Source organism: Castanea sativa, chromosome 9, assembly GCF_040712315.1.
Source record: "Castanea sativa cultivar Marrone di Chiusa Pesio chromosome 9, ASM4071231v1".
Taxonomy (NCBI): Eukaryota; Viridiplantae; Streptophyta; class Magnoliopsida; order Fagales; family Fagaceae; genus Castanea; species Castanea sativa.
Genome location: NC_134021.1, coordinates 13,539,206 through 13,564,456, shown reverse-complemented (window position 1 = coordinate 13,564,456; position 25,251 = coordinate 13,539,206). Strand labels below are relative to the sequence as shown.

The following is a 25,251-nucleotide window of genomic DNA, read 5'->3' as shown; positions in this document are numbered from 1 at the left end:
CTTGTAAGATTTAATTGCTTGACCACACTTTGTTGAGAGTAAACTGTTGTAAGCCAATTTATCTTGTTGTTGCATTGTGAACCAGATGGATCTGCTTAGTGCTTCGCAGACTAGTTAAGCAATCAGAGTTGTTTTCAGTTTTGCTGTAAACTTGCATACATTGTGCATTCAGTTTATATTTCTAATATAAGATTGCTTTTAGAAATTCCCCCTTTGTACATATCTGATTGCAGTATCCAATTTTTCAGGAGAAACAAAAATGAGGTACGAGTTGAAAGGGAAGAAGAAAACCCTGTAATACTGCAATGAAGAAGAAGAAGAAGAAGAAGAAGAAGAAGAAGAAAATCCTTTTGCAATTCTTTATGAAAATTTCATCTTTGACTCTAAAGAAATTTTTACACACTACAAGACGAAAGAGAAGAACCTCCTGAAATACCACAAGGCAAAACAAAATCCCCTCCCGAATTTTCCTGAACTTGTCATCTATAACATTATAATGAAGATTCCAGCCGAATATCTTCAAAAGTACAGGTATGTATGCAAATTATGGAATGAAATAATCTCTAGCAAAAAGTTCATTGCCCAGATTTCATTCAAAGTATTACCGAATTGCTGATAACAGTCAAGACATACCCGCGTTTGAAAGCAATATCGTTGAGAATGGTTGCAAAAGAGCTTGACTTCAAGTTAGATAAACTTGATTTTGCTGGAATGAGAATGGGATGTATTAGGTCTAGTTGCAATGGCTTGGTTCTAATTCATGATTCAAAAACTGAAGGGAAGCTAAATGTCATCAATTTTCTTACCAAGTGCATGGTTAAACTCCCTCAATGCCCTTCCGGTTGCCCACAATAGCACTGGGATTTAACCCTTCTACCAAAGAGTACAAAGTGGTGCACATGTACACTGATGGTTTTGGATATGAGATTTTCACCTTAGGTTGTTCTGATAACAAATGGAAATGCATTCCTGGTCCATTCAAAGTGCCATTTGAGCGGCCTTTTAACCTTGATAAATTTCGTTGGAGTGACCCTGTGTCATTATAGGGGCAGGTTTTGCATTGGTATGTTAGTTCAAAGGAATATGTTATTTCTATGGATGTGAATGATGAAACACCAAGGAAAACGTATCTTCTAACTCTTGGAGAGGAGATTGACAGGAAAAGATATTCTTTGTTGGAGATGGGTGGATAACTTTCCATTGTGTACAATGTCTCTAATATACAAATTGATGTTTGGATTTTGAAAGTGTTGCACAGGTTTGGTTCAAGAAACATTCTTGCAGGGTCAGTAAATTGTACAACTTTAAATATTCCTTCATTACCCAACAAATGCAAACATTCTTTGCTAGATTTTTGCAAACTTGTTGTCCTGTCTAGTTTAAGGAATGGTGAAGTAATCATGTTTAAGCATAAGACTAACATGAATTATGGTTGCATCTATCTATATGACATTAAGCACATGGAGTTGAAAAGGTTTGCATTGAATATCAGGGGTCAATTGAAGGTCGTGCCTCACAGAAGCAGCCTCATTTGTTGGAAAACTAAGAGTGAGTTGTTGCCTAGAGAATACATCTAGGTATATACTACATTAGCTTAAAGTTTGATGTTTGAGAGGCTTCAACTTTTGGGGAAACTATTTTTCACAAAAACAAGTACATCTGTATTGAGGTTCTTATTAGTGGTTGCAAGGGGCATACTTAATCTATGGGTATGCCTCATGGCCTCAAGAACCATATGGTTGTATCAACTTATGTTTTTGTGTTTAATTATCTATGTTAATTAATGAAGATTACATATTGGAAAGGTTGATGGGGTTCATTATGATCTACTTTTTTTTTTTTAATACAAGATAAAATTTTTACTCTAGTCAAATCTAAGTGTATATGTGTATGAAGCTTCCTCCTGGAGACTTGAACCCCGACCCTTGCCTCTCACACCTCACAAGCACTTATACCTGTAGAGCGACCATCGCACCAAGGGTGTGCGGTGGTCATTACGATCTACTTATTTGAAAGCAATGTTGGTTGACAATAAATGAAAAAGAGCTTTATTCAGTGGCAATGTTTCTGGCTTTACTAAAATAACCCAGAGAAGAAAGGGGTGCTGTCCATCATGGATTTTTTTCCCCAGGTGCATGGCAACTCTTTTTGAATTCTCTTCTTGGTGATACCTTTTTCCAAAGAGCACAAGGTTTTTTTTTGTTACATCAAAAGGAGAACTACAAAGTTAGAGGGTTCTGAAAGGGTTACAAGGCCAAATTCTACACCCAGAGGCCTAAGCATTTAGTTTTCTATAATATCATGAGTCCATGACAAAAGGGTAGAAAGTTGTGCACATTTATTTTGATGGTTTTTACCATGAGATTTTCACCTTAGGTTGGTATGAAAATAACGCATTCCTGTGCCATTCTAGGAGTTAGATGTCTAGCCCTTGGACCTAAAAAACTATTTGAGAGACTCAAGTCCTTATCTGGGCAGGTTTTGTATTGGAAAATTAGTTTAGACCTATTAAATTATGGTTAAATGATTAAACTTGTCATTTCCTAGCAGTTTATGCTTTTGGGAGAATCCCATACATTTCTCTATCTTCTACTCGTTTAGATAGTTGAGTCTAATGTATGAGTCTTAAACTTTTGGGGAACCTATTTTTTTTCAAAAACAAGTACATCTGTAATGAGGTTCTTCTCAGCAGTTGCAAGGGGCATAGTCTATGGGGATTGCCTCAAGCATCCCATGGTTGTATCCGCCTATGTTTTTGTATAGACAATGAATTTTAAAGGTTAATAGGGTTCAATTATGATCTACTTATTTGAGAGCAATGTTGGTTGACAACGGATGAAAAAGAGCTTTACTTTTAGGTGCAATGTTTCTGGCTTTACTAAATGTCCCAGGGAAGAAAGAGGTGCTCCCTGTCATTGATTTTTTTGCCAGCTGCATGATAACTCTCTCTGAATGTTCTTCTTGGTGATCTGTTGAGTCCAGCCCATGATAGGAGAAGTTTAGACAATTTTTTATTTCTTTTAGAATTTCACATCGTCTGAAAAAATAATTAGGAAGTGCCCTAATTAGGAGGTGTGTCCCCTCTTATAAAAAGAGTGGTGATATATTTTTTCTGTGTTTGTGTGAGCGTGTGTGAGAGTTAGGAGTAAAGCTTTGCGAAAGAGGTAGAGACAAGCTTTGCCTAGTGAATTTTTAATAACACAAAAGGTAAATCTTGAAATTTAAAATTATCTTCAAATTCTATTCCCACTAACAATTACACAAACACTCTTAGATTAATAAGAGAAAAAGAAAAAAAAAACACCTTATCAAAATAATATATTGATTAAAAATAAATAAAAAACTATAAGTACGCAAAAAATTACAAATTCATAAAATTATGATGCACATTTTATATATAAACAATGACCATTTGTGTTTACACTTATAGCTTAAAATAAATATTTATTTATTATATATTTATTAATATCGAAGAGTATGTAAACATGCACATAACGCTAGTTATTCATTATAAAGCTCCTTTGTCGATTCATTATCTATATTTATATCTAAAAGCTAAAACATAGTATTTATTATTGTTACGCTTTTGTTAAATCTCATCAACGACCACATCATCAACCCATTTTCAACATTCTCTCTCTTTTTTTAAACTCATTTTTCTTCTTCTTAATTTTCCAACTTATTGTTATATTTTCTCTAACCTTTCACCTCATTTTTACATTTTCATCTCTCCACTACTATCTATCTTAATATCACTTTTCCTCTATCCATTTATCTTCTTTTATTTTTGGTTTTTTTTATTCCCCACCTTTTACTATAAATTTACAATTCTTTTTCTCATTCTATACATAGTTTTTCCGCACACAAAAGATTATTTCTCTCTCTCTCTCTCTCAATTTTTTTTTTTATCATTTTTGGTGGATTTTTTTTGGCACCTCTACTTCAGGTTGACGTGATTAATTTTTGTGTTTTTAATTTGTTATATTTTTTATTCTCTTTGATTTCATAGATGTTATCATATTGTACTATAAAGATAGTATATAAAAATATAATGTTATTTTATTACATAACATGACTTGGATAAATTGGTATTTATTTATTTTTTCTTCTCATATTATTTTCTATAATTTTTTATTATTCTCTCTTGAAAAATTGGTTATTCTCTCTCTTGATTTTTTTATTCTTTCTTGCAATTCTATTATATATTGATGAATCATTGTGATTTTTAAAACTCTATTTGGGTTTATACGTTTTGGTGTTGTATTTTTTAGTTCCCCATCACAAGTAGTCTATTTCTCTCTACAAAAAATTTTAGATAATAAATTATACATATTTAGTATAAGTTTGATAGGAGTTTTGATTATCATGATAATCTCTAAAAGAAAATGAATAATTTGAATAATTAATTATATATATATATATATTGCTTAAATGTATAATCAACCTCATACAATTTATTTAAACGTAATGATGTTAAAACAAATGAATAACTGTCTTAAAAATCAGTGGTCATAGTAAATGAAGTTTTGGAATATGGAGGGCGTTAATCAAGCATGTCATCAAGATAGGAGGGCAAGACTGCAAGACAACCAAAGAGAAGGAGGGAACATGTACCAAAAACACACAATTCTCCAAGTTTTCATACATAATATTTATAAATCATACATCCATACTACAGAACACTAATGGAAGATAGATAAACCCTCCATCTAGGAAGTTACTTAAATAGGAATCTCAAATAGTGATCTTGATATTTAGACATGGCCTTTGATGGCAGAACTGTATCCAGATCGATCGTCGTAATACTTGGACCACAGCATATATAACACCTCTATACTAGTGAGAATTTTTAATCCCTGGAAGCACTTGGGAGGTGAGATCAACTACAGGAATGAAGCCACTTCCAGCTGCCGCAGGAGCAGCAGATAGTCCTAAGAAAATCTTGGTAGAAGGGATATCTGAAGTCCACTGCTTCCATGCATCTTCAAGATTGCTAATACTATCAGGAGTGTATTGGCAAGGGGGGTTATTGTAGAATTGGACCCAGACATAGTCAAACAAACCTGTCTTAAGGGCACCTCCAACCCAAGCATCTGGAAAAGGACATTGCGGAGCCGCGGTTAAGTACACCTACTTACCCTTATTGCTGTATCCGGATAGGTATCTTGCTAAGTCATCCCAATGTTGGTTGGAGCCTCCTTCAATATCAAAGTCAATTCCATCCAGAACAGTGTCACCAAGCGGGCGAGATGAGGATTACCCACCCAAGAAGTTATTCCAAAGATAACTAGCAACTTGTCTAGCATCCTCAGAAGAGGTGAGGTAGTAACTCCCTGCCCCTCCTCCAATTGAAAGAATAACCTCAATGCCTTTGGCTTGACATGATTTTATGTCAGAGCTTAAGCTGGTGCAGCCATTGCTGTATGGATCACAATGGCCAGCAAGGTTAATCATGGGAGTCTGACCATTTCCAAAGGTGGATAGAAAAGCTACATTCACAAAGGCATAGTTTCCTGTGGCACAAGTCTCTGCCAAAGTGCCTTCGTTCCCATTTTGACCCCAATATATAGCTATTCCACCAGCATTGGAACCATTGCCAATATTGCTAGCACTACTTAGCAGAGTAAAGCTACTGAAATTGGTGACTTGAATGCCATTTTGAAGTTGTGTAGAGTTTTTAGTTAGCACTGTTTATACTTTGCTTGACTATATATGCAAATTGAGTAAGTAATGCATGCTTTTTATAGGTGATTGATGGCCTAATAACGATAATTAAGGAATGCGTGGCTAAAGGGTTACTTTAATTTCCTAATCTTAATAATCTTTATTACACGTACACGGAATTGGATTCAGATCTTCTAGAGTTCCTAGGGTACTCTACCTGTAGATTTCATTAAATCCTAACCGTTCTTTAATGATTTAATGGTTTAAATTCTGCCATGTCAGCATTTCATTAATAATAATCTTAATTGTTTTGTTTTCAACATTATTTTATTATTTCAAGAATATTATTAATGAAATGCTGACATGGCAGAATTTAAACCATTAAATCATTAAAGAACGGTTAGGATTTAATGAAATCTACAGGTAGAGTACCCTAGGAACTCTAGAGGATCTGAATCCCACGGAATTGTAGATTGGAGACTATTATTGTCCTCCTCATTTGTCATATTCTTTTGACATCGTCACATTTCTTGGTTTTTGTGAGTAAGTTTTTTTTTTTTTTTTTGGTGTGGTTGAAGGGTTGATTTTGTCACATCTTGTTTGTCTCCAACATTAGCTAACTGTAAGTTCCATATCCTGAACTTTGATTTGGAGTTATCTAAATGTCTTTATGTCAATGTGCGTGTGTATATGTATATATCTTTGAAGATTAATCAAAGTATTCTGACAATGGTGCTAGATTGGATTTTCTTAAACCTTAGAATGGTTTGTTGTCCTAAGTGTTTGTCCACATCACGCTAGAGGCAGTGACTGAATTGGAGCAAGGTGGACCGAAGTGGACCGAATATGACCGATGTGGGCCGAAGGAGACCGAATAAGAGCAAAGTGGATCGAATAAGAATGAATGGACAGATTAGGATCAGAGTGGATTGAATTGCCCGAATAGGACTGAAGTAGACCGAATAGGACCAATGTTAACCAAATAGAACCGAAGTGGACACTGGACAGAATGGGACCAATGTGGTCGGAAAGGACCAAATAGGACTGAATAAGGCCGAATGGACCAAATAATACTTAGTGGATAAAATGGACTAAATAGGACCGAATAGAACCTTATGGACCAAATAAGACCAAATTGGACTAAAGAGGACGGAATGGACTGAATAGAACCAATGTGGACCGAATAACACTTTTGAATATTTATCATTTTTATTTCATTTTTAGGACTCGGATTTCTAATTTCTTTGTATTTTTTAACTCAAAACTAAAGACTTTAGCCCAAATATAATAAAATTTCATACTTTTCAACCCAAAAATTAAGAAATTTTTTTTAGCTAAACTTGAAAAGGAAATCTACAAAAGAATTAATTTAAGGCATAATTAGTATAAAATGAATAGAAGGGGACTGAGATTGACCAAGTGGACCAAATTGCACCAAAGTAGACCTAATTGGATTGAATAGAAACTGTTTAATTTTTAGAGAGAACAAATTATCTTCAACAAATTATAGAGAAAAAATTATATATTATATCAATACAAAATAATTATTTATTCCTATGCGTTGCGTAGATCTGCAACTAGTTTCTATTAAAAGTTGAAAAATATATCCCTTAGGATCATTTATATGCACAAATTGAATCAAATTACACAATTTTCAAATTAAAATCTCATCTAAAATGACTTTAGATGGTATTTACATACCATAGTATTATATGACAATGAAAATCAAGAAAAATAATATAAAAGTAATATTATCAAAGGACTTAAGTGTCATTTAAAAAAAGAAAAAAAGAAGAAGATATTTGCTTCTAAATATTTCTCTATTTTTTTTAAGCAGAAGCGAAAAGTCAGACTGGTAGGCCCACCAGACCATAAATCGAATTTTCGGATGAAATCAAAATTGGGCCCTTATAGTGTTGACCTCGGCCCATCTGAATCTGGATATGAAAATAAAGTCGGTTCCGTTCTTCTTCTTCAACTATAACTCTGTTTCGTATATAAAGCTTTTATTTTACGACAGTCATGCCACATGTGTGTTAAACAGAGTTGATATCAAAGAAAACAGTTCACTTTGCTGCTTCACTATAGGTATGATCTCTCTCTCTCTCTCTCTCTCTTGCTTAAAGTGCTTTTGGATAATTTTCTCTTCTGGGTATTTTTTTTTTTTGGTGAATGATATGGACATATAGTATATTGCTCAATATTTGGGACTATTGGGCATGGTGGTGTGCTGTTTTGGGGCTGTAGTGGCTGAACTAGTTGTAAATGTAAATATTTACATTGTCTAATTGAAAGTTTTTTCGTTCATCAAAAAGAAAAAAATGAAAAAGGAAAAAAATGATCACAACCTCTATGCCACTTATTGCATCGCCCTTGCAAGAATTACCTATTCCCTAATTAAATGTGCTTAAAGACCACTTCTAAGATTTAATCGCTTGTCCACACTTTATTGAGAGTAAACTGTTGTAAGCCAGTCTATCTTGTTGTTGCATTGTGAATCAGATGGATTTGCTTAGTTCTTAGCAGACGAGTAGAGCAATTGGAGTTGTCTTCAGTTTTGCTGTAAACTTGCATACATTGTGCATTTAGTTTATATTTCTAATATAAGATTGCTTTTAGAAATTCCCCCTTTGTACATATCTGATTGCAGTATTCAATTTTTCAGGAGAAACAAATATGAGGTACGAGTTGAAAGGGAAGAAGAACATCCTGCAATACTGCAATGAAGAAGAAGAAGAAGAAGAAAAAGAAAATCCTTCTGCAATTCTTTATGAAAATTTCATCTTTGACTCTGAAGAAATTTTTACACACTACAAGTTGAAAGAGAAGAACCTCCTGAAATACCACAAGGCAAAGCAAAATCCCCTCCCGAATTTTCCTGAACTTGTCATCTATAACATTATAATGAAGATTCCAGCCGAATATCTTCAAAAGTACAGGTATGTATGCAAATTATGGAATGAAATAATCTCTAGCAAAAAGTTCATTGCCCAGAATTTTATTCACAGTATTACCGAATTGCTGATAATAGTCAAGACATACCCGCATTTGAAAGCAATATCATTGAGAATGGATGAAAAAGAACTTGACTTCAAGTAAGATAAACTTGATTTTGCTGGAATGAGAATGTGATGTATTAGGTCTAGTTGCAATGGCTTGGTTCTAATTCATGATTCAAAAATTGAAGGGAAGCTAAATGTCATCAATTTTCTTACCAAGTGCATGGTTAAACTCCCTCAATGCCCTTCCGGCTGCCCACATAAAAAATGTGGAGTAGCATTGGGATTTAGCCCTTCTACCAAAGAGTACAAAGTGGTGCACATGTATGCTGATGGTTTTGGATATGAGATTTTCACCTTAGGTTGTTCCGATAACAAATAGAAATGCATTCCTGGTCCATTCGAAGTGCCATTTGAGCGGCCTTTTAACCTTGATACATTTCGTTGGAGAGACCCTGTGTCAATATATGGGCAGGTTTAGCATTGGGATGTTAGTTCAAAGGAATATGTTATTTCTATGGATGTGAATGATGAAACACCAAGGAAAACTTATCTTCCAACTCTTGGAGAGGGGTTGACAGGAAAAGATATTCTTTGTTGGAGATGGCTGGGTATCTTTCCGTTGTGTATAATGTCTCTAATATACAAATTGATGTTTGGATTTTGAAAGATTTTACTGCACAGGTTTGGTTCAAGAAACATGTTTAAGCATAAGACTAACACGAATTATGGTTGCATCTATCTATATGACATTAAGGACATGGAGTTGAAAAGGTTTGTATTGAAGATCAGGGGTCAATCGAAGGTCGTACCTCACAGAAGCATCCTCATTTGTTGGAAAACTAAGAGTGAGTTGTTGCCTAGAGAATACATCTAGGTATACACTACATTAGATTGCTACATTGTATGATGTTAATGGAATGGCTTAAAGTCTGATGTTTGAGAGTCTTCAACTTTTGGGGAAACTATTTTTCACAAAAACAAGTACATCTGTAATGAGGTTCTTCTTAGTGGTTGCAAGGGGCATACTTAATCTATGGGGATTGCCTCAAGCACCAAATGGTTGTATTAACTTATGTTTTTGTATTTAATTATCTATGTTAATGAATATTACATATTGGAAAGGTTGATGGGTTCATTATGATCTACTTATTTGAAAACAATGTTGGTTGACTATGAATGGAAAAGAGCTTTATTCAGATGCAATGTTTCTGGCTTTACTAAAATGATCCAGAGAAGAAAAGGGTGCTGTCGATCATGGATTTTTTTTCCCACGTCCATATAACTCTCTCTAAATTCTCTTCTTGGTGATCCCTTTTTCCAAAGAGCACAAAGGTTTTTTTGTAACATCAAATGGAGAACTATAAAGTTAGAGTTCTGAAAGGGTTACAAGGCCAAATTTTACACCCAGAGGCCTCAGCATTGAGCTTTCTATAATATCATGAGTTCATGACAAAAGGGTAGAAAGTTGTGCACATTTATTTTGATGGTTTTTACCGTGAGATCTTCACCTTAGGTTGTTATGAAAATAACGCATTCCTGTGCCATTCTAGGAGTTAGATGTCTAGCCCTTGGACCTAGAAAACTATTTGAGAGACTCAAGTCAATATCTGGGCAGGTTTTGCATTGGAAAATTAGTTTAGACCTGTTAAAATTATGATTAAATTTATCATTTCCTAGCAGCTTATACTTTTGGAAAAATTAGTAATTTAACATGATATTAAAGCAGAAGATACTAATCCCATACATTTCTGTCTTCCACCCGTTTAGATAGTTGAGTCTAATGTATGAGTCTTAAACTTTTGAGGAACCTATTTTTTTAAAAAAAACAAGTACATTTGTAATGAGGTTCTTCTCAGCGGTTGCAAGGGGCATGGTTTATGGGGATTGCCTTAAGCACCCCATGGTTGTATCCGCCTATGTTTTTGTATCTAATCATCTATGTTAATCAAGCATGTCATCAAGATCGGAGGCAAGACTGCAAGAAAAACCAAAGGGAAGTAGGGAACATGTACCAAAAACACACAATTCTTTAAGTTTTTATACATAATATTTATAAATCATACATCCAGACAACATAACACTAATGGAAGATACAAACCCTCCATCTAGGAAGTTACTTAAATAGGAATCTCATATAGTGATCTTAATATTTAGACATGGCTCTTGATGGCCGAACTGTATCCAGATTGATCACCGTAATACTTGGACCACAGCATAACACCTCCATACTTGTGAGAATTTTTAATAGCTGGAAGCACTTGAGAGGTGAGATCAACTACAAGAATGAAACCACTTCCAGCTGCCGCAGGAGCAGCAGGTAGTCCTAAAAAAATCTTGGTAGCAGGGATATTTGAAGTCCACTGCTTCCATGCATCTTCAAGATTGCTAATACTACCAGTACTGTACTGGCAAGAGGGGTTATTGTAGAATTGGACCCAGACATAGTCAAACAAACCTGTCTTAAGGGCACCTCCAACCCAAGCATCCGGAAAAGGACACTGCGGAGCTGCGGTTAAGTACACCTTCTTACCCTTATTGCTGTATCCAGAGAGGTATCTTGCTAAGTCATCCCAATGTTGGTTGGAACCTCCTTCAATATCAAAGTCAATTCCATCCAGAACAGCGTTGCCGAGCAGGTGAGAGGAGGATTGTCCACCCAAGAAGTTATTCCAAAGATAAATAGCAACTTGTCTAGCTTCCTCAGAAGAGGTGAGGTAGTAACTCCCTGCCCCTCCTCCAATTGAAAGAATAACCTTAACGCCTTTGGCTTGACATGATTTTATGTTAGAGCTTAAGCTGGTGCGGCCATTGCTGTATGGATCACAATGGGAAGTAAATATATTACCTTGTAGAGAGGTACATAATAGTCGCATATCTAACTTTAGAAGATCTATACATTGCTACAGATTCTGCAATTTTAAAGCACACTCTATATTAGTAGGAAATTATATAAATTTAAACTGAATTAACCAATTTTTTTTAGAGAGAAAAAGAGAGAGGGAACATGTGAAACTAATGAATCTTCCAAGTACTTATTGGGACCATACCAGTTGCTATCATCCAGGTTCTTGACACTTATAACTGCAGAACCAATCAAGACTTTTGGTTGTCACATTTTTAAGAAGTGTTTGTTTGTAGATTCCAGCCACCGTTGCAAAGAGTACTCTTAACTGATAAATTAGGAAGACAACTTTTATTGGTAAATATGGAAAAGGATAAATTTTTAAGGCAAAAATTTACGTCATCAATTAATTGTTAATGAAGTCACGATATGTGCTTCAGTTGCTTCCTTTTAGGCCTGTCATTCTTGTTTCAGGTTTCTCCCAAATCCAAATTTTCTATATCCTTATTTTTCAACTCTTTTCAATTCTAACATTTGTGAAATCACCCAACAGGAAAAACTCAAAGATTTGTGTAAAATCAAGTCTTAATAGTCACAAATTTACAATCAATATTGTGGCATCCAAATAAAACCCATGATGATAAAACTTCAATTGTTCATTACATACTAAAAACATATTAAAAAAAATCAAAACAACATTGTAGCGATAGAAGTCCTAACTGCTAACTTGAAGTAAAAGAAGTGGACTGTTTCCATCAATTCTGTTTTCTCTAATTTACATTGGTAAAATAGAGAATTTGAGTACTTGAATCAGTAGACAACTTCCACAGTAAAATAATATAATTTAAATATAAATCCTGAGCTATTTAATATAATATATAAAGCCATAGTCGGCTCGTTTAGCAAGTACCACTTTCTACCATGAGTAATAAAAAGTTTAGCATAGTGCATTCTCATCATTCCTTCTAATAATTAATATATATGCTTTTCCGAAAATGAAGGAAAGCCAATGAAAGAAAAGATTCCCCACATTTTCTTTCATTCCAAGAACTTACAGGTGGTTCTTAAGGAGGGAAATTCTTCTAATTCTCGACCTGAAAGATTTGCTTCAGATGTTTCTAGTGCCTGCCTTTGGATTTTCTTGAAACAAAGGTGGGTTGGCAACACTAATTCTACTTTCACTACTTCTATCTCCTTCTTCTTCATGGAAACTGGATATCACTGAAAACAGTGGCTTTTGTGAGAAATATACAATTTTAAGAAAATCACATCACGATCCAAATTAATTAAGAAAACCGCAACACATTCCAAATTAATTAAGAGAATACAACACTTTGTACAGAAGCCTCGACACAGAGTCCATTACAGAAACAAAAAACCAATAATTAAAGATGTATAACATAACCAAAAAGAAAAACTAAAATAAAATTTTGAAAGAAAGCTTATTTGATCCAAAAGAAATCTTTAAGATTTCTATTTTGAACACTTTAGGGTGAATCTTTTTTAGTAATCTCTGTAATCTATAAAAATATAAGACGGTGTTTTAAATAATTTTTAATGCATTTAAGGCCGATTGACAACCATAATCAAACACATTCAAGGCAATTCATCAAATAAAAAAACACCCAACACTTGCTTTTTAATTAGTACATGTTGTTGCTTATAATAGTATAAAGTTAAATTTTAATCAAGAGCCAAGCTAGTTAGTGCAATTAAATCTTCAAATTGCTTCAAAAACAAATCATTAACTTATGAAAAATATTCTATAAAAAAATGCAAATTAGAAAATTTCAAAACTGTGGTGCTTCCTGGCTTCTCTTCAAATTTGCTTTTGCCAGCTCTTACTTTTTAATTAGCACACGTTGTCACTTATAATAGTATAAAGATAAATTTTAATCGAGAGCCAAGCTAGTTAGCACAATTAAATCTTCAAGTTGCTTCAAAAACAAATCATGAACTTATGAAAATTATTCTAAAAAAAAAAAATGCAAATTATAAATTTTCAAAACTGTGGTGCTTCCTGGCTTCTCTTCAAACTTGTTTTTGCCAAAAATCTTCAGTTGGGCTTCAGCATTTTCTGTTAAAAATCCACTTTGTTCTTCAAAAATTTCTTCTAATGCAATGTGCTCCTATCAAACCAAAGTATTTCAAAGATTTTAAAAATTAAAAACAGAACTTTACAGGTAACTATTTTGGCAATCTGACTGTGTGTGAAGACTCTGATTTTTCTTTCTCTACTTTAAAATCTCAAATCTCTAAGTCATTATTCTAAAAGCCCCAAATTTTTCCTGTTTGATACTGAAACTGTTTTTAACAGCAACTGCGGTTCTACCTTTCAACAGAAACTGCCATAGAATGGTTGCAGACCAAGAATAAAAAGTAAGAAAGAACAGAAAAACCAAATAGAATTCAGAGAATAAGAGGAAAGAAAGAAGAGAACAATAGCATTAACAAAAAAAAAAGGAATATGCAAATCTGAAAAATAAGAATTAGAACTGATTTTTTTTCCTTAGAACTTTGAGTCTCTCTCGTTCCGATGTGCCCCTTGTGAACTGTTTCTCTTTGCGATTGGGGTTCCGGTGGTCTAAGTCTGGTGAGGGAATGGATGGTAGAGGAAAAACTGATGGTTATGGCCAGCCTTACATATTTATCTCTTGGCACCCTATGAACTCTGTCTCTCATATCTCTGTATCTCAAAACTTTCGAGTTTCAATTGCATTTTAAGTTTTTAACTCAAATAACTAAATCTAAAGCAATCCAACCAAAAAATTCAAACCTAAATCATATTCAATCCCCAGATTTGAAAAAGAAAAGGAAAAAAACAAAAACTTTACTGATTATGGGTATACAGCAAAAGAACCTAAAATAAATATCAATGCAACATTCAATCCTATACTTATTTAATCCCAACGATTTGGTTAAGATTAGGTACAGAAGTACCCAAACTAAAACCAATATTTTTGAGTGATTTCTATAATCTGAAAAAAAAAAAAAAAAATCCTGTTTCTTTACAATGAAAACCCCCCAAAAAAAATCAAAACCTAGTGTAATCCAAATACTTAAATAAATTCAATCCAACCAATCTCATACCCAGATCTAAGAAAGAAAGAAAAGAAAACCTTTACTGATGGTAGTTCCGACGATCTGATGGTAACGTGTTAATGACACTTAGTTTTCTCTTTCTCAATCTCTACTCCTACGTGCCTTATGGACTATCTCTCTCTATCTCTGTATCTCTCCATCTTATGGTAACGGTGTTGATGGCTTTCTTTAGGTGTGCATTTGAGTGTCACCATTGTTGGGATCTCTAGGTCTCGGTCTCGGTCTCAGTCTCTTTGTGTGTTAGGGTCTTCGGCGCGCCTCATCTCTCTCTCCTTTCTCCGTGTAACAATCTTTCTTTTTGTTTTTTGTTTTAAGTGGTTAGTTTCTTTTTATACCAAGAGGCTCCCACACAGTGTTTTAAGTGAGCCTTTCCAAACGCACCTTGCAGTATTTTAAAGAATCAATTGTAAACGTGGCAGCATTTTAAGTGGTCTTTTTTCCTAACGTGGCAGCACCTCCTTAAAGGCTTCTGCTTTTATATATAGTATTAGATTAGATTTACTTAGATTTTTGGAAGTTGGGGGACAATATTGTCCCAATCAATAGTGGAGTGATGAAATTGAAATTTGACTAAAATTGAAGTTTGGATTTTGTCAAATTGACAAACAATGACTCTAATCTAATGGCCTCCATTCATGTCGAGCAATACATGAAATTAATTCATAATTAAACGAGATGACGATAATTCTAGAAACCAATCCTGAATCATCCAAATAAGTATTTACTTTAATCAGAGAATTGCATGCAATTAGTACTACTCACAAAAATGGACGAATATCATCAAGTGCATGTTGAACTTATGAGAGAGAGAGATACCTTTGCAATCGAACTTGTGGCAGCGCTTAACAAGGCGGACACTGTCCTTGGCAAACTCTCTGAGACAGTTAAGGCAGTTTAGGCAAAAATGTGAGATTCCAATTATACCCATAAAAATACAAAAATCCAAGGGCAAATCACCTATTAGCAAATCAATCACCTAAGCATGACCATTTAGTCATAAGTTGACTTATAGTGGTATTGTTTTCCCTGGTTTGGACCTAGTACACTATCATCATTATTGTTTCAATTTGAAATATATGACCTACATATGTGACAAATAGAGATAGTAACTCCTTTGTGTTAATTAAGATAAATTCATTACAGGGAAAAAAAGGCTTTCTAATGTTCTGAATGATTTAGAAAAGAACAAAAAGAAAAATTAAAAGGGTATAGTTTGTTCTTGTCAAATGTCTAAAAAATGTGTCTATATATAATTATATATGACATGTATATTTTACCAAGAATAATTATACATGTCCACAATTTACCATAAAATTGACACATTCTCACAATTCTATTCTATAGCCAATTTGACAAGCAAACTATACTGGCTGCGCTAAGGTCCAACTCATGTGCCCTGGAAAACTATGCAAATTTAAAGTTTAATAAACCAAATAGTGCTTTTTCTTCTCTTAAAGTCAGTTCTAGATTCTACATAATATACATATTTTCTTGTATTGATGTATTCTATGCAACATTTCTTGAATAAATAAAAAAATGAATAAACTTACAGGCAGATAATCTGAGGCACCAAACGATCCACAGGCTGCATCAAATCCTCACAACCTGTCAAGCTGTAAGGTGCTTTCTGGCAATTGCAGAGTACTTCCATCATCTCTGAGCTTTGAGCTCTCTCTGGCTAGCACTTCCTCAACAGAAATGAAAAAGAAAACGCTATACCCACATCACATCTTTAATCACTTTCCCTAAATATAAATGCTAATGTCTTTTTGATATCCCTTTTATTATTTCTATAGAGATGTATAGAACAATAGATAGACAAGTTTAAATCTTAATTAAGCAGTAGAATTATGTCTCTGACTCTATCTATCTCTTTTTCTCTCTTATTTTCTTTCTTGGATAAAGAATTTTTAGAAAAGAATTGATTTCAATAAGCAGCCATATATGACTTAGAAATAGAGGAGAGGAAGAAGTAGAAGGTTTGATTTGGTGTTTGGTTATTATGATTTTACTAGTTTTTGTAAGAGTATGAATTTAGTCTTCCCCAATTTATGTATTGTCTATAGGGTTCCTTGTAAGTTTTCTCTTATTTACTTCTTATAAATCAAATAACATTTTTTTTGCTTACCTTGATATCATCTCAACCACCCTAGAACAAGGTTGTGTTGTTTGCTCATTTATCCCTACCTTAAATTATTGTCATTCACTCTTTCAACAATTCTTCATTTTTTTTAAAGTATTAACAAAAGAACATTACAGCCACAAAAAATAAAAAAAGCTTCTCATCCTTTCTAAAAAGCCATCAAGTGAAGCTAAATAAATTTAAAATTTAAAAAGAAAAAAGAAAAAGAAAGATCATTTTCCTCTAAACTTACTAATCATTTGTTTCAAATTAAGCATGTTAGAATTGTGTGGTTAAATGATTAAAATTACCATTGTTTGAGTAAGTAGACACTTGCAATCATTGATTTAATTTGTTAGAAGTGGACAATATGAATTGTTCTCTGATGTAATACATTGAATTGCTAGCTAGGAATCCAATTCTAATCCCCATTCCAAGCCAGTTGTAATCCATAGTACTAGTATGGATACATATATTCAATTTAAGAGAGAATATCGTTAGCCAACATCCCTTATCAACTCAAAGAATATCCCCTGTACCAGCCAACATTGGAAAGAAATGCATCATTCTTTGCATAGTATGTCACAGATTCTATCTAGCCCCCTCTTTTTTCTTTCAAACAAATAATGAGATTCCACCAAATCTATTCTCAACTAGAGTATGTATCAAATAGTTAATTTACTTACACCTAAAGGAAAATGATTCTGTCTCAATGCTTGAGTCATTCCTATTCCATGCTTTGCCTACGGCCTAAAAGGAATTGTGTGCCAAGTCAAGTCAGGATCCATGGTGCAATAAATCCACCAACGTACAATTTCGCTTCACTTATTTGCAATTAAATCTGCCCTCTCAGAATTGCTCTATAATAAAAACAACTGCTAATACTTAAAAGGCATTGATTCACTTAACCATCAAATTCATTTCCATCCCACCACCACAAGAACATGGCTCAAAATGCCTATTGCATTGCAGGGAAGATCGTGGAGCTGCTTGGATCCCTTATTTACGAGGAGCTCAGCTCAGCATGGGGCGTTCAAAGCGATCTGAAAAAGCTTGAGAGCACCGGGTTAGCCATTAAGGCCGTACTCTTAGATGCTGAGGAGAAGCAAGAAAGTGACCATAGGCTGAACCATTGGCTAGGACAGCTCAAAGATGTCCTTAATGATGCGGAGAATGTCCTGGATGAATTTCAATATCAAATTCTGCAGAAGGAAGTAATGAAGAGATGCAGGAGCACTCGCAAAAAGGTGCGTTATTTCTTTTCTGGTTCAAATCCACTTGTATTCCGTTTTGAAATGGCACGTAAAATTAAGCATATTAGGGAGAGGGTAGATGATATTTCAGCTCTTAAGGCTAAATTCAATCTTGATGCACGACTTGAAGATAGGAAGACAACAATGCACAGGAGGGACATGACCCAGCCCTTTATTCCTTCTCCAAATGTCATTGGTAGGGATGATGACAAAAAAAAGATGATAAATCTTTTGATGCAGCATGATGTTGACGGAAATGTTAGTGTAATTCCCATAGTTGGGATTGGAGGTTTGGGGAAGACCACAATTGCCAAGTTGGTGTATAATGATGAACAGGTGGTTAGACATTTTCAATCGAAAATGTGGGTGTGTGTATCTGAGGATTTTGATGTTAAAAGATTGATAACAGAAATCCTCAAATCAGTAGTTGGTATTGATGAGAATTTGAGCATAGTTCAGTTGCAAATGTGTTTAAGAGAACATATAAAAGATAAGAAATTTCTTCTTGTCTTAGATGATGTTTCGAATGAGGATCAAATAAAATGGATTGAATTGAAAAATTTGTTACTTGGCGGTTGCAATGGAAGTAAAATCATAGTGACAACACGGAATAGCTCTATTGCTACTATTATGAGCACTGTAGAGTCTTACAATTTAGATGGTCTATCCCAAAAGGATTGTTTGTCTTTGTTTGTGAAATTGGCATTTAAGGAAGGAGAAGAAGAACAATATCCAAACCTCTTAGAAATTGGAAAAGAAATCGTCAAAAAATGTAGAGGGATTCCATTGGCAGTGAATACTTTAGCCTGCCTACTCTATTCAAAAGTTGATGAACATGAGTGGATATCTATTAGAGATAATGAGATATGGAATTTAAATCAAAAGGAGAGTGGCATCTTACCTGCATTGAAGCTCAGTTACAATCAATTGCCATTTCACTTAAAGCCATGTTTTGCATATTGTTCCATTTTCCCAAAGAATTTTGTATTCAATAATCTTCTCTTGATTCAATTTTGGATGGCACATGGAATTCTTCAATCACCTAAGGATGAAAATCTAGAGTTGGAAGATGTTGGCAACTTGTATATCAAGGAGTTGTTGTCGAGATCTTTCTTTCAAGATGTTGAACAAGAAAATATCCTGTATTTTACCTTTAAAATGCATGATCTTATCAATGATCTCGCACTCTCAATTGCCAAAAGAGAGTGTTCAGTAGTGACCAAGAAGTCTGCCCTTGCTGCAGAAGTGTGTCACCTATCATTTTTAGAATATGGGCAAGAAGTTACAACACAATTAGAGAAGTTGAGCAAAGTGCAGACTATTATTTTCCAAACAGACCAATCCATGTCCTTACTTGAAACATGCTTCTCAGGATTTAAGTATTTGCGGGTGCTTGATCTGAAAAATTCATCATTTGAGGTGTTGCCAAGTTCAATCGGAAGTTTGAAACATTTGAGATATCTCGACCTATCATTTAATTACATAATCAAGCAACTTCCAGATTCCATTTGCAAGCTGCATAGTTTGCAAACATTACTGCTTGAAAATTGCCACAATCTTGAACGGTTGCCAAAAGGTATAGAGGACATAATCAAGCTCAGGCTTTTTGTTGTTACAACAAAGCATACCTCCTTGTCGGAGAATGCAGTAGGTTGCTTGAGTTCTCTTCGATCTTTGTGGATATGGAGATGTGTGAATCTAAAATGTGTGTTTGAAGGAATGGAGGAGGGGCGCCTCACCTATCTTCGAATATTGGTGGTTGGAAATTGTCCAAGTTTGACCTCTTTGACACTGAGTATCAAACACCTAACTGCCCTAGAGACCCTGATAATTAGGGATTGTAAAGAGCTTAGTTTGATGGAGGTAGCGGGAGAAGAAGACAATCAAGATCTCAAGTTGAGCCTCCAAAATTTAATGTTTTTCCATTTACCAAAGTTGGAGGTTTTGCCCCAATGGCTCCAAGGATCTGCAAACACTTTACAGCTGCTATGGATTGGAGGATGTGAAAATTTAACGGCTTTGCCAGATTGGCTGCCACGTCTGAAATCACTTCAGACACTTTGGATTGACAATTGTCCTAAGTTGTCATCTATCCCGGAGGGAATGGAGGCACTAACAGAATTGTTGATTTTTTGTCGTCCTGATTTGAGTAGAAATTGTAGAGAAGATCGCACATTTACCACAGATTGTTCTTGATGAGGGTAGCATAAATTTACCAAGAGAAGATGATGAGGTAAGGGCAGATTTGTCTTCTTATTAGTATTTTTGTCCTATTATTATAGATAGTCTTTACAACTTTCTTTTTTTTGTTTGCTATGAACCCAAACCCCCTATTTCATTTATATACAAATATAATAAATAAATAAAAAATTAGCTAAAGCCCTCTTTGTCCAAATTAGATTCAAATTAAATTAAAACCAACGATATTTTTTTGGATGAAATTGAATTTCCAAAACTAAACCGGTCTTCTAAATATTTATATTCTCTACACTGGTTCCGAAGAAGAGAGAGAGAGAGAGAGAGAGAGAGAGAGAGAGAGAGAAGAAGAAGAAGAAACATACAGAACATTGTGTTTCGAAGTTTGGGCAGCAAGATATTGACACATAAAATCTTAAATGAACATATTAAATTTTTATTTATTTATTTTTCTTTTGTATAATAATTTTTTACAGTATTATCCTCACTGCTAGTTTCCAATATACTATATAACTACAAATTTCATTTCAGGAATTCAACACAAGTCACAACCAATAGAATCTAGATGTTGCTCAATTCAAAGTCACAAGTTTCTTCCATAATTCGTAAGCATTTCTTCATTACAATTTGGATTACAAGATGTAAATAAATATATACTTCCTTTATTTAATTTGCTTTTAAGTGATGTAAATAAATATATGAATATGTTATTTTGCATTTTGTATTTTATGTAAAAATAAACATTTAAGTCATTGTAATTCAAAGTAAGATGTGTAAATAAATAAATGTGTTACGTGTATACTACCCTAACTACATTCTTGTGTATAAAGTTGAGAGATCCATGGATTAATATGTTCAAGCATTTGTTCTTTAAGATTGTACCCATGTTTTTCCGTAGAATCCTATTGAATCCCTTCCAGTCTCCTATTGTTCAAGTGCTTCCAATGAAGGGGAGTCCCTTGAGTATTTAAAACTGCCAGCAAATATTGTGCAATTCGCTCCTCACCTACCATTGAATCTTTTACAAAACCTTCACGTGCATTTAAGGATTTGGTAAGCTGAATCCAATTTCGTTATTGCAACCAAATCAGCTCAGGTTGAGTAGTCTATGACTTCTCTTAATCGTGATTGTAGACTCACTCATTTTTGAATGTTTACAACACTGATCTTTCAAGCAAGATTAGCACATCTAAAACTAAAAAAGCATGCAGGTAGCTGTGTGTATATGTTTGTGCACATTCACATGTGTACTGTAAGAAATCTAACAAGAAACTAAAGAGAAATTATTTGCAAGAGCATGATACCTGCAAGAGCCAGCTTCAGTTCTGTCTCTATGTCAGGGATACTTGGAACCAATACACCCGGAGTTTCTAGGACATATGTGCTAGGCTGATGTGCAATCTGCAGCTTAACAATTCAACGTCAGCATTTAAACATACATAGATGTTGAACCAAAAGAATTCAACAGCAGATCAACAACAGAGGGAGAAAGGAAACAGTAGATAGAATATAAAATAAGACTTTAAAAAGAAAAGGAAAGAGGCAAATGATTGATGATTTAGCTTGACCTTAAAAACATGTCTTTAAATAAAGTTTATGCAACTGATTTACTGTAAGTTTGGGAATAACTTATTAATTTTTTGCTGAAAAATTATTGTCAAAAATATGCTAAATATACTTGTACTTTGAAAAAGTAAGAAAATGTGAGGCTTTAAAAAATTGTAAATAAAAGCTAAAAAACAAAAAACTAGCTTATAAGCTAGTCCCAAACTAGATTGTTACAAACCTTTTTTTTTTAATATAAGTAATGCAATTTTGTTGATATCAAAAAAATTGGCCGAATTATACAAATGAATCTATCAAATCAAAAACACAACATAATGGCTGACTATGCAAAGCTGACATCCAGTCCAACAAGATTCTAAAGATAAATAATTTGAGATCAGGCATAGCTCTCTTTGTATCCTCAAAATTCCAATCATTCCTCTCTCTCCATAAGCACCACATCAAACAATGCGGGGGGGAACCATCCACAAATTCCCATTCCGATGACAACAAAATCGACCAGACCAGCAAGCTAACAACTCAACAACATTCTTCAACATCACCCAACAAACTCCAAATAAACCAAACACCATAGACCACAATTTGGCAATAAAACCAGATACCTAAGCCAGATAGTTTATTTTCCTAATCATGTAAACCTACAGATGCTTGCCAGCTAAAAAAGAGAATCAAAAGTAAAAAAATAAAAAATAAGAATTAGTAAGACAGTTAGCAAAACTGGTTGGGGGGTAGGGGCAATCAACCAATTAAGTCAGAAATAAATTCATTGCAATCAGTTTGCTTCTCATAAAAGCAACAACATCAACTATATCTGTGAAAGACACGTGAAACTAGACTTTCAGTCTCTCTTTACTTTCTAAGGTAATAAACCATAAAATACAGAATCTCTTCACCTTGTATCCAGCAATATCTTGACTAACACCAGGCAGTGAGACGACAGTAGCACACTTCATCTTCTCCTGCACCATGAAACAAAACAAAAGCAGTTATTGTTGAATAAAATTTAATAAACTTCCCCATAGTTCCATTTAAAGACAATGACATTCAAACATAATCTAGCATAACATAGTAACAGCTTACCAGGAAAGTAAGACGATGCAATTTGATGGATTGAAATAATTAAAACCAACTTGGCAGTGTTAAGAATGCCAATCATGAAAATAAGTAGAGTAGGTTCCCACGAAATCACTTCCTTCGACTTGAACTCCACTAGCTCGAGAAGCTTTGGGTACATGAACCATGATAAAACAACATCATCACCACACACATTCTGAAATATTAGAGAGAGTGGACAAAGACACTGATTGACACTGACACAGACATTGAAACAGATAATATAGGACCGGACACAAAAACACCATAACTCTTGACAAATTAGGACAGGATTTATACAACAAAGAATATGTTAAATGACTAATATATCTTCATATCTATAGACATATTTTATGTTTAGTTTAAGTTTTAGAAATAAATAATTACTGTCAAAATTTTTAAAAACATGTCTAAAATCAAATGAATCTTTTTTAAATTTTTTAAAAAAAAAAATGCTAAAGTTCAATTTTAGTCTCTTGACATCTACCTCAATTGTCAAATTAGTCCTTAAGATTTATTCTTAATAAATTTAGTACTTCATTTTGTGAAAATGAGCTAATAATTCGGTCCAAATCTTTTAGCAAATTAAACAGTTTAAAATGAGCTAGTCAACATGTTTAATTAGATGTTTCGTTCACAATATTTTTATAATAAATCACAGGTGGTTTGTTGTTATTGGTTTAAATTTTAACCAAATACTATGATTACCTTTTTGCATCTAACAATAACAACTAGTAACAACCTGCCAATTAAGATTTGTTGTAAACATGTTATTTCTCAAAAAATATATATAATTATCAAACAATAAGATCAATGAAATGACAACGTTTTTAGTAAAATTTGAAATTTAAAATGAATGTTTAAATTGCATCATTGGCTAACAGATTTTGATGAAATGATCAATGAATTTTTAAAATTAAAAAAAAAAAAAAATCCCCCTAACACAAAACAAAGAGGACACGCGCAGAGTGTCCGAGTCGGACAAAGAACTCGAGGTGACCGTGGTTGTTAGCACACTATATTGACTAATAACAAACCTTGTGAACAGAGGTTTTGCTGTGGGCATTAATGGCGATGCAATCTTGATGATGTTTGTTAGGGTTGGCCAAGTCTTTCTTTTTTGGCGGAGAAGAAGGGAATGCGGACTTCAACCACAACACCGGCGTTGAAACCCAATTTCAATTTCAATCCCATAATCTATCACACAAACAATAACATGTGTCATGTTGTATGGTTTTGCCGTTTTGGAAGGAAGAATCAAGAATGTCACTTTTTTTAAACTCTTTTAACTTATTGCATTTTGGTGGTGGTGGCTATTTCCTTGGTAGTGGAGCTACCGGTAGATTAAGTACTGCAAAAAAAAAATTTGAAAATGGGCTGGAATTAAAATATAAAATAAAAACCCAGCCCAACTTCTTTACCTTGATAACTCTAAAATTAACTCAATTCAACCAAATTTAATGATGCAAAATACACCCACAAATTTTAGTTTTGACTCATGAGTCATGACTTTTACTTGTATTGAATTCAAAAATACTGCTATATTTTTAACTTTTGAATCATTAAACAAATCAAGGTAAAAATTTGTTAGCTAGTCACCATAATATACACTAATAAAAAAACTAACATTGGTTCAAAGCTACCACTAGTCGTTTAAAGGAGAGTTGGGGTTGGAGGTGGTGGCTGGCTGAGGAGAAGGGAATGCGGACTTCGACGGCAATTTGAGGGGGTCTCTGATGGAGTGTCATGTGCCCCGACATTGAAAGCCATTTTTTCTCCAATTTTAATTTCAATTTCCATCTCTCTCTCTCTCAAACCCATCTTCTATCACACATATAACGGTTAAGTTGAGGAGCTGTGTGTCTATACAATTTAAGAGGTGCTACGTCCATAACAATTTTACAATATTTTTACAACAAAATCATAGGTGGTTAGTTGTTATTGGTTCTAATTTTAACTCAATTTTACAAAAAAAATATTGAAAATGAGCTAAGTGGAATCGATAGGGTTCGGCTGGAATTAAAATATAAAATAAAACCCAGCCCAATCAACTTGAGCCTTGAGGAATCTAAAAATTAAAAAAATTAAAAAAAAAAACTTTATTAACTTATATACCATCATCACTTAAATCTTATTTGTGCACTTATATAAACCTCACTTTAAACTTTTTCAATAAAGAAAAGGAGGTCATAGTGTATGCTATATAAAGATACTATTTTTTTTTACTAATTTATCCATCCAATTTTGCCTCTTAAGAATACACTTCTTCTCTTAAAAGTGTTAAAAAAAAGTCTTATGCCTTTTTCTCTTTGTATTTCATAGAAAAGTCTTTATCTTGTGCATAATTTTTCTAAGCTGCGTATGAATTAATTAGCAAAATTAAGTCAAGTAGTTCAAGTTCATCAAAACTTT

The 25,251-nt window shown here is 33.9% G+C and overlaps 2 protein-coding genes and 1 pseudogene across 13 annotated transcripts; 1 reads left to right on the top strand and 2 right to left on the bottom strand.

Moving 5' to 3' along the window:
• Positions 1–4,754: 4,754 nt before the first annotated feature.
• Positions 4,755–5,657, bottom strand: LOC142610539 (acidic endochitinase-like; annotated as a pseudogene).
• On the bottom strand, positions 5,334–24,140 carry LOC142610541 (acidic endochitinase-like). 12 transcript variants are annotated; one of them, XM_075782365.1, is made up of 8 exons: positions 23,877–24,140; positions 22,828–22,969; positions 22,641–22,706; positions 21,486–21,582; positions 16,161–16,323; positions 15,427–15,485; positions 11,714–12,729; positions 10,670–11,575 (listed from the first exon to the last, which is right to left on the bottom strand). In XM_075782365.1, exon 8 carries the CDS (start codon positions 11,537–11,539, stop codon positions 10,817–10,819), a length of 723 nt encoding a protein of 240 aa, XP_075638480.1. In that variant the 5' UTR covers positions 11,540–11,575; positions 11,714–12,729; positions 15,427–15,485; positions 16,161–16,323; positions 21,486–21,582; positions 22,641–22,706; positions 22,828–22,969; positions 23,877–24,140; the 3' UTR covers positions 10,670–10,816. The 12 variants fall into 12 exon arrangements, 8 of the variants coding, with proteins under 8 accessions (XP_075638480.1, XP_075638482.1, XP_075638485.1 ...); XM_075782367.1 differs by having other exon boundaries at positions 16,161–16,294; XM_075782370.1 differs by having other exon boundaries at positions 16,161–16,284.
• On the top strand, positions 17,677–20,184 carry LOC142610538 (putative disease resistance protein RGA3). The gene has a single exon (XM_075782362.1). The coding sequence runs from the start codon at positions 17,677–17,679 to the stop codon at positions 20,179–20,181; it is 2,505 nt and encodes an 834-aa protein (XP_075638477.1). The 3' UTR covers positions 20,182–20,184.
• Positions 24,141–25,251: the final 1,111 nt, after the last annotated feature.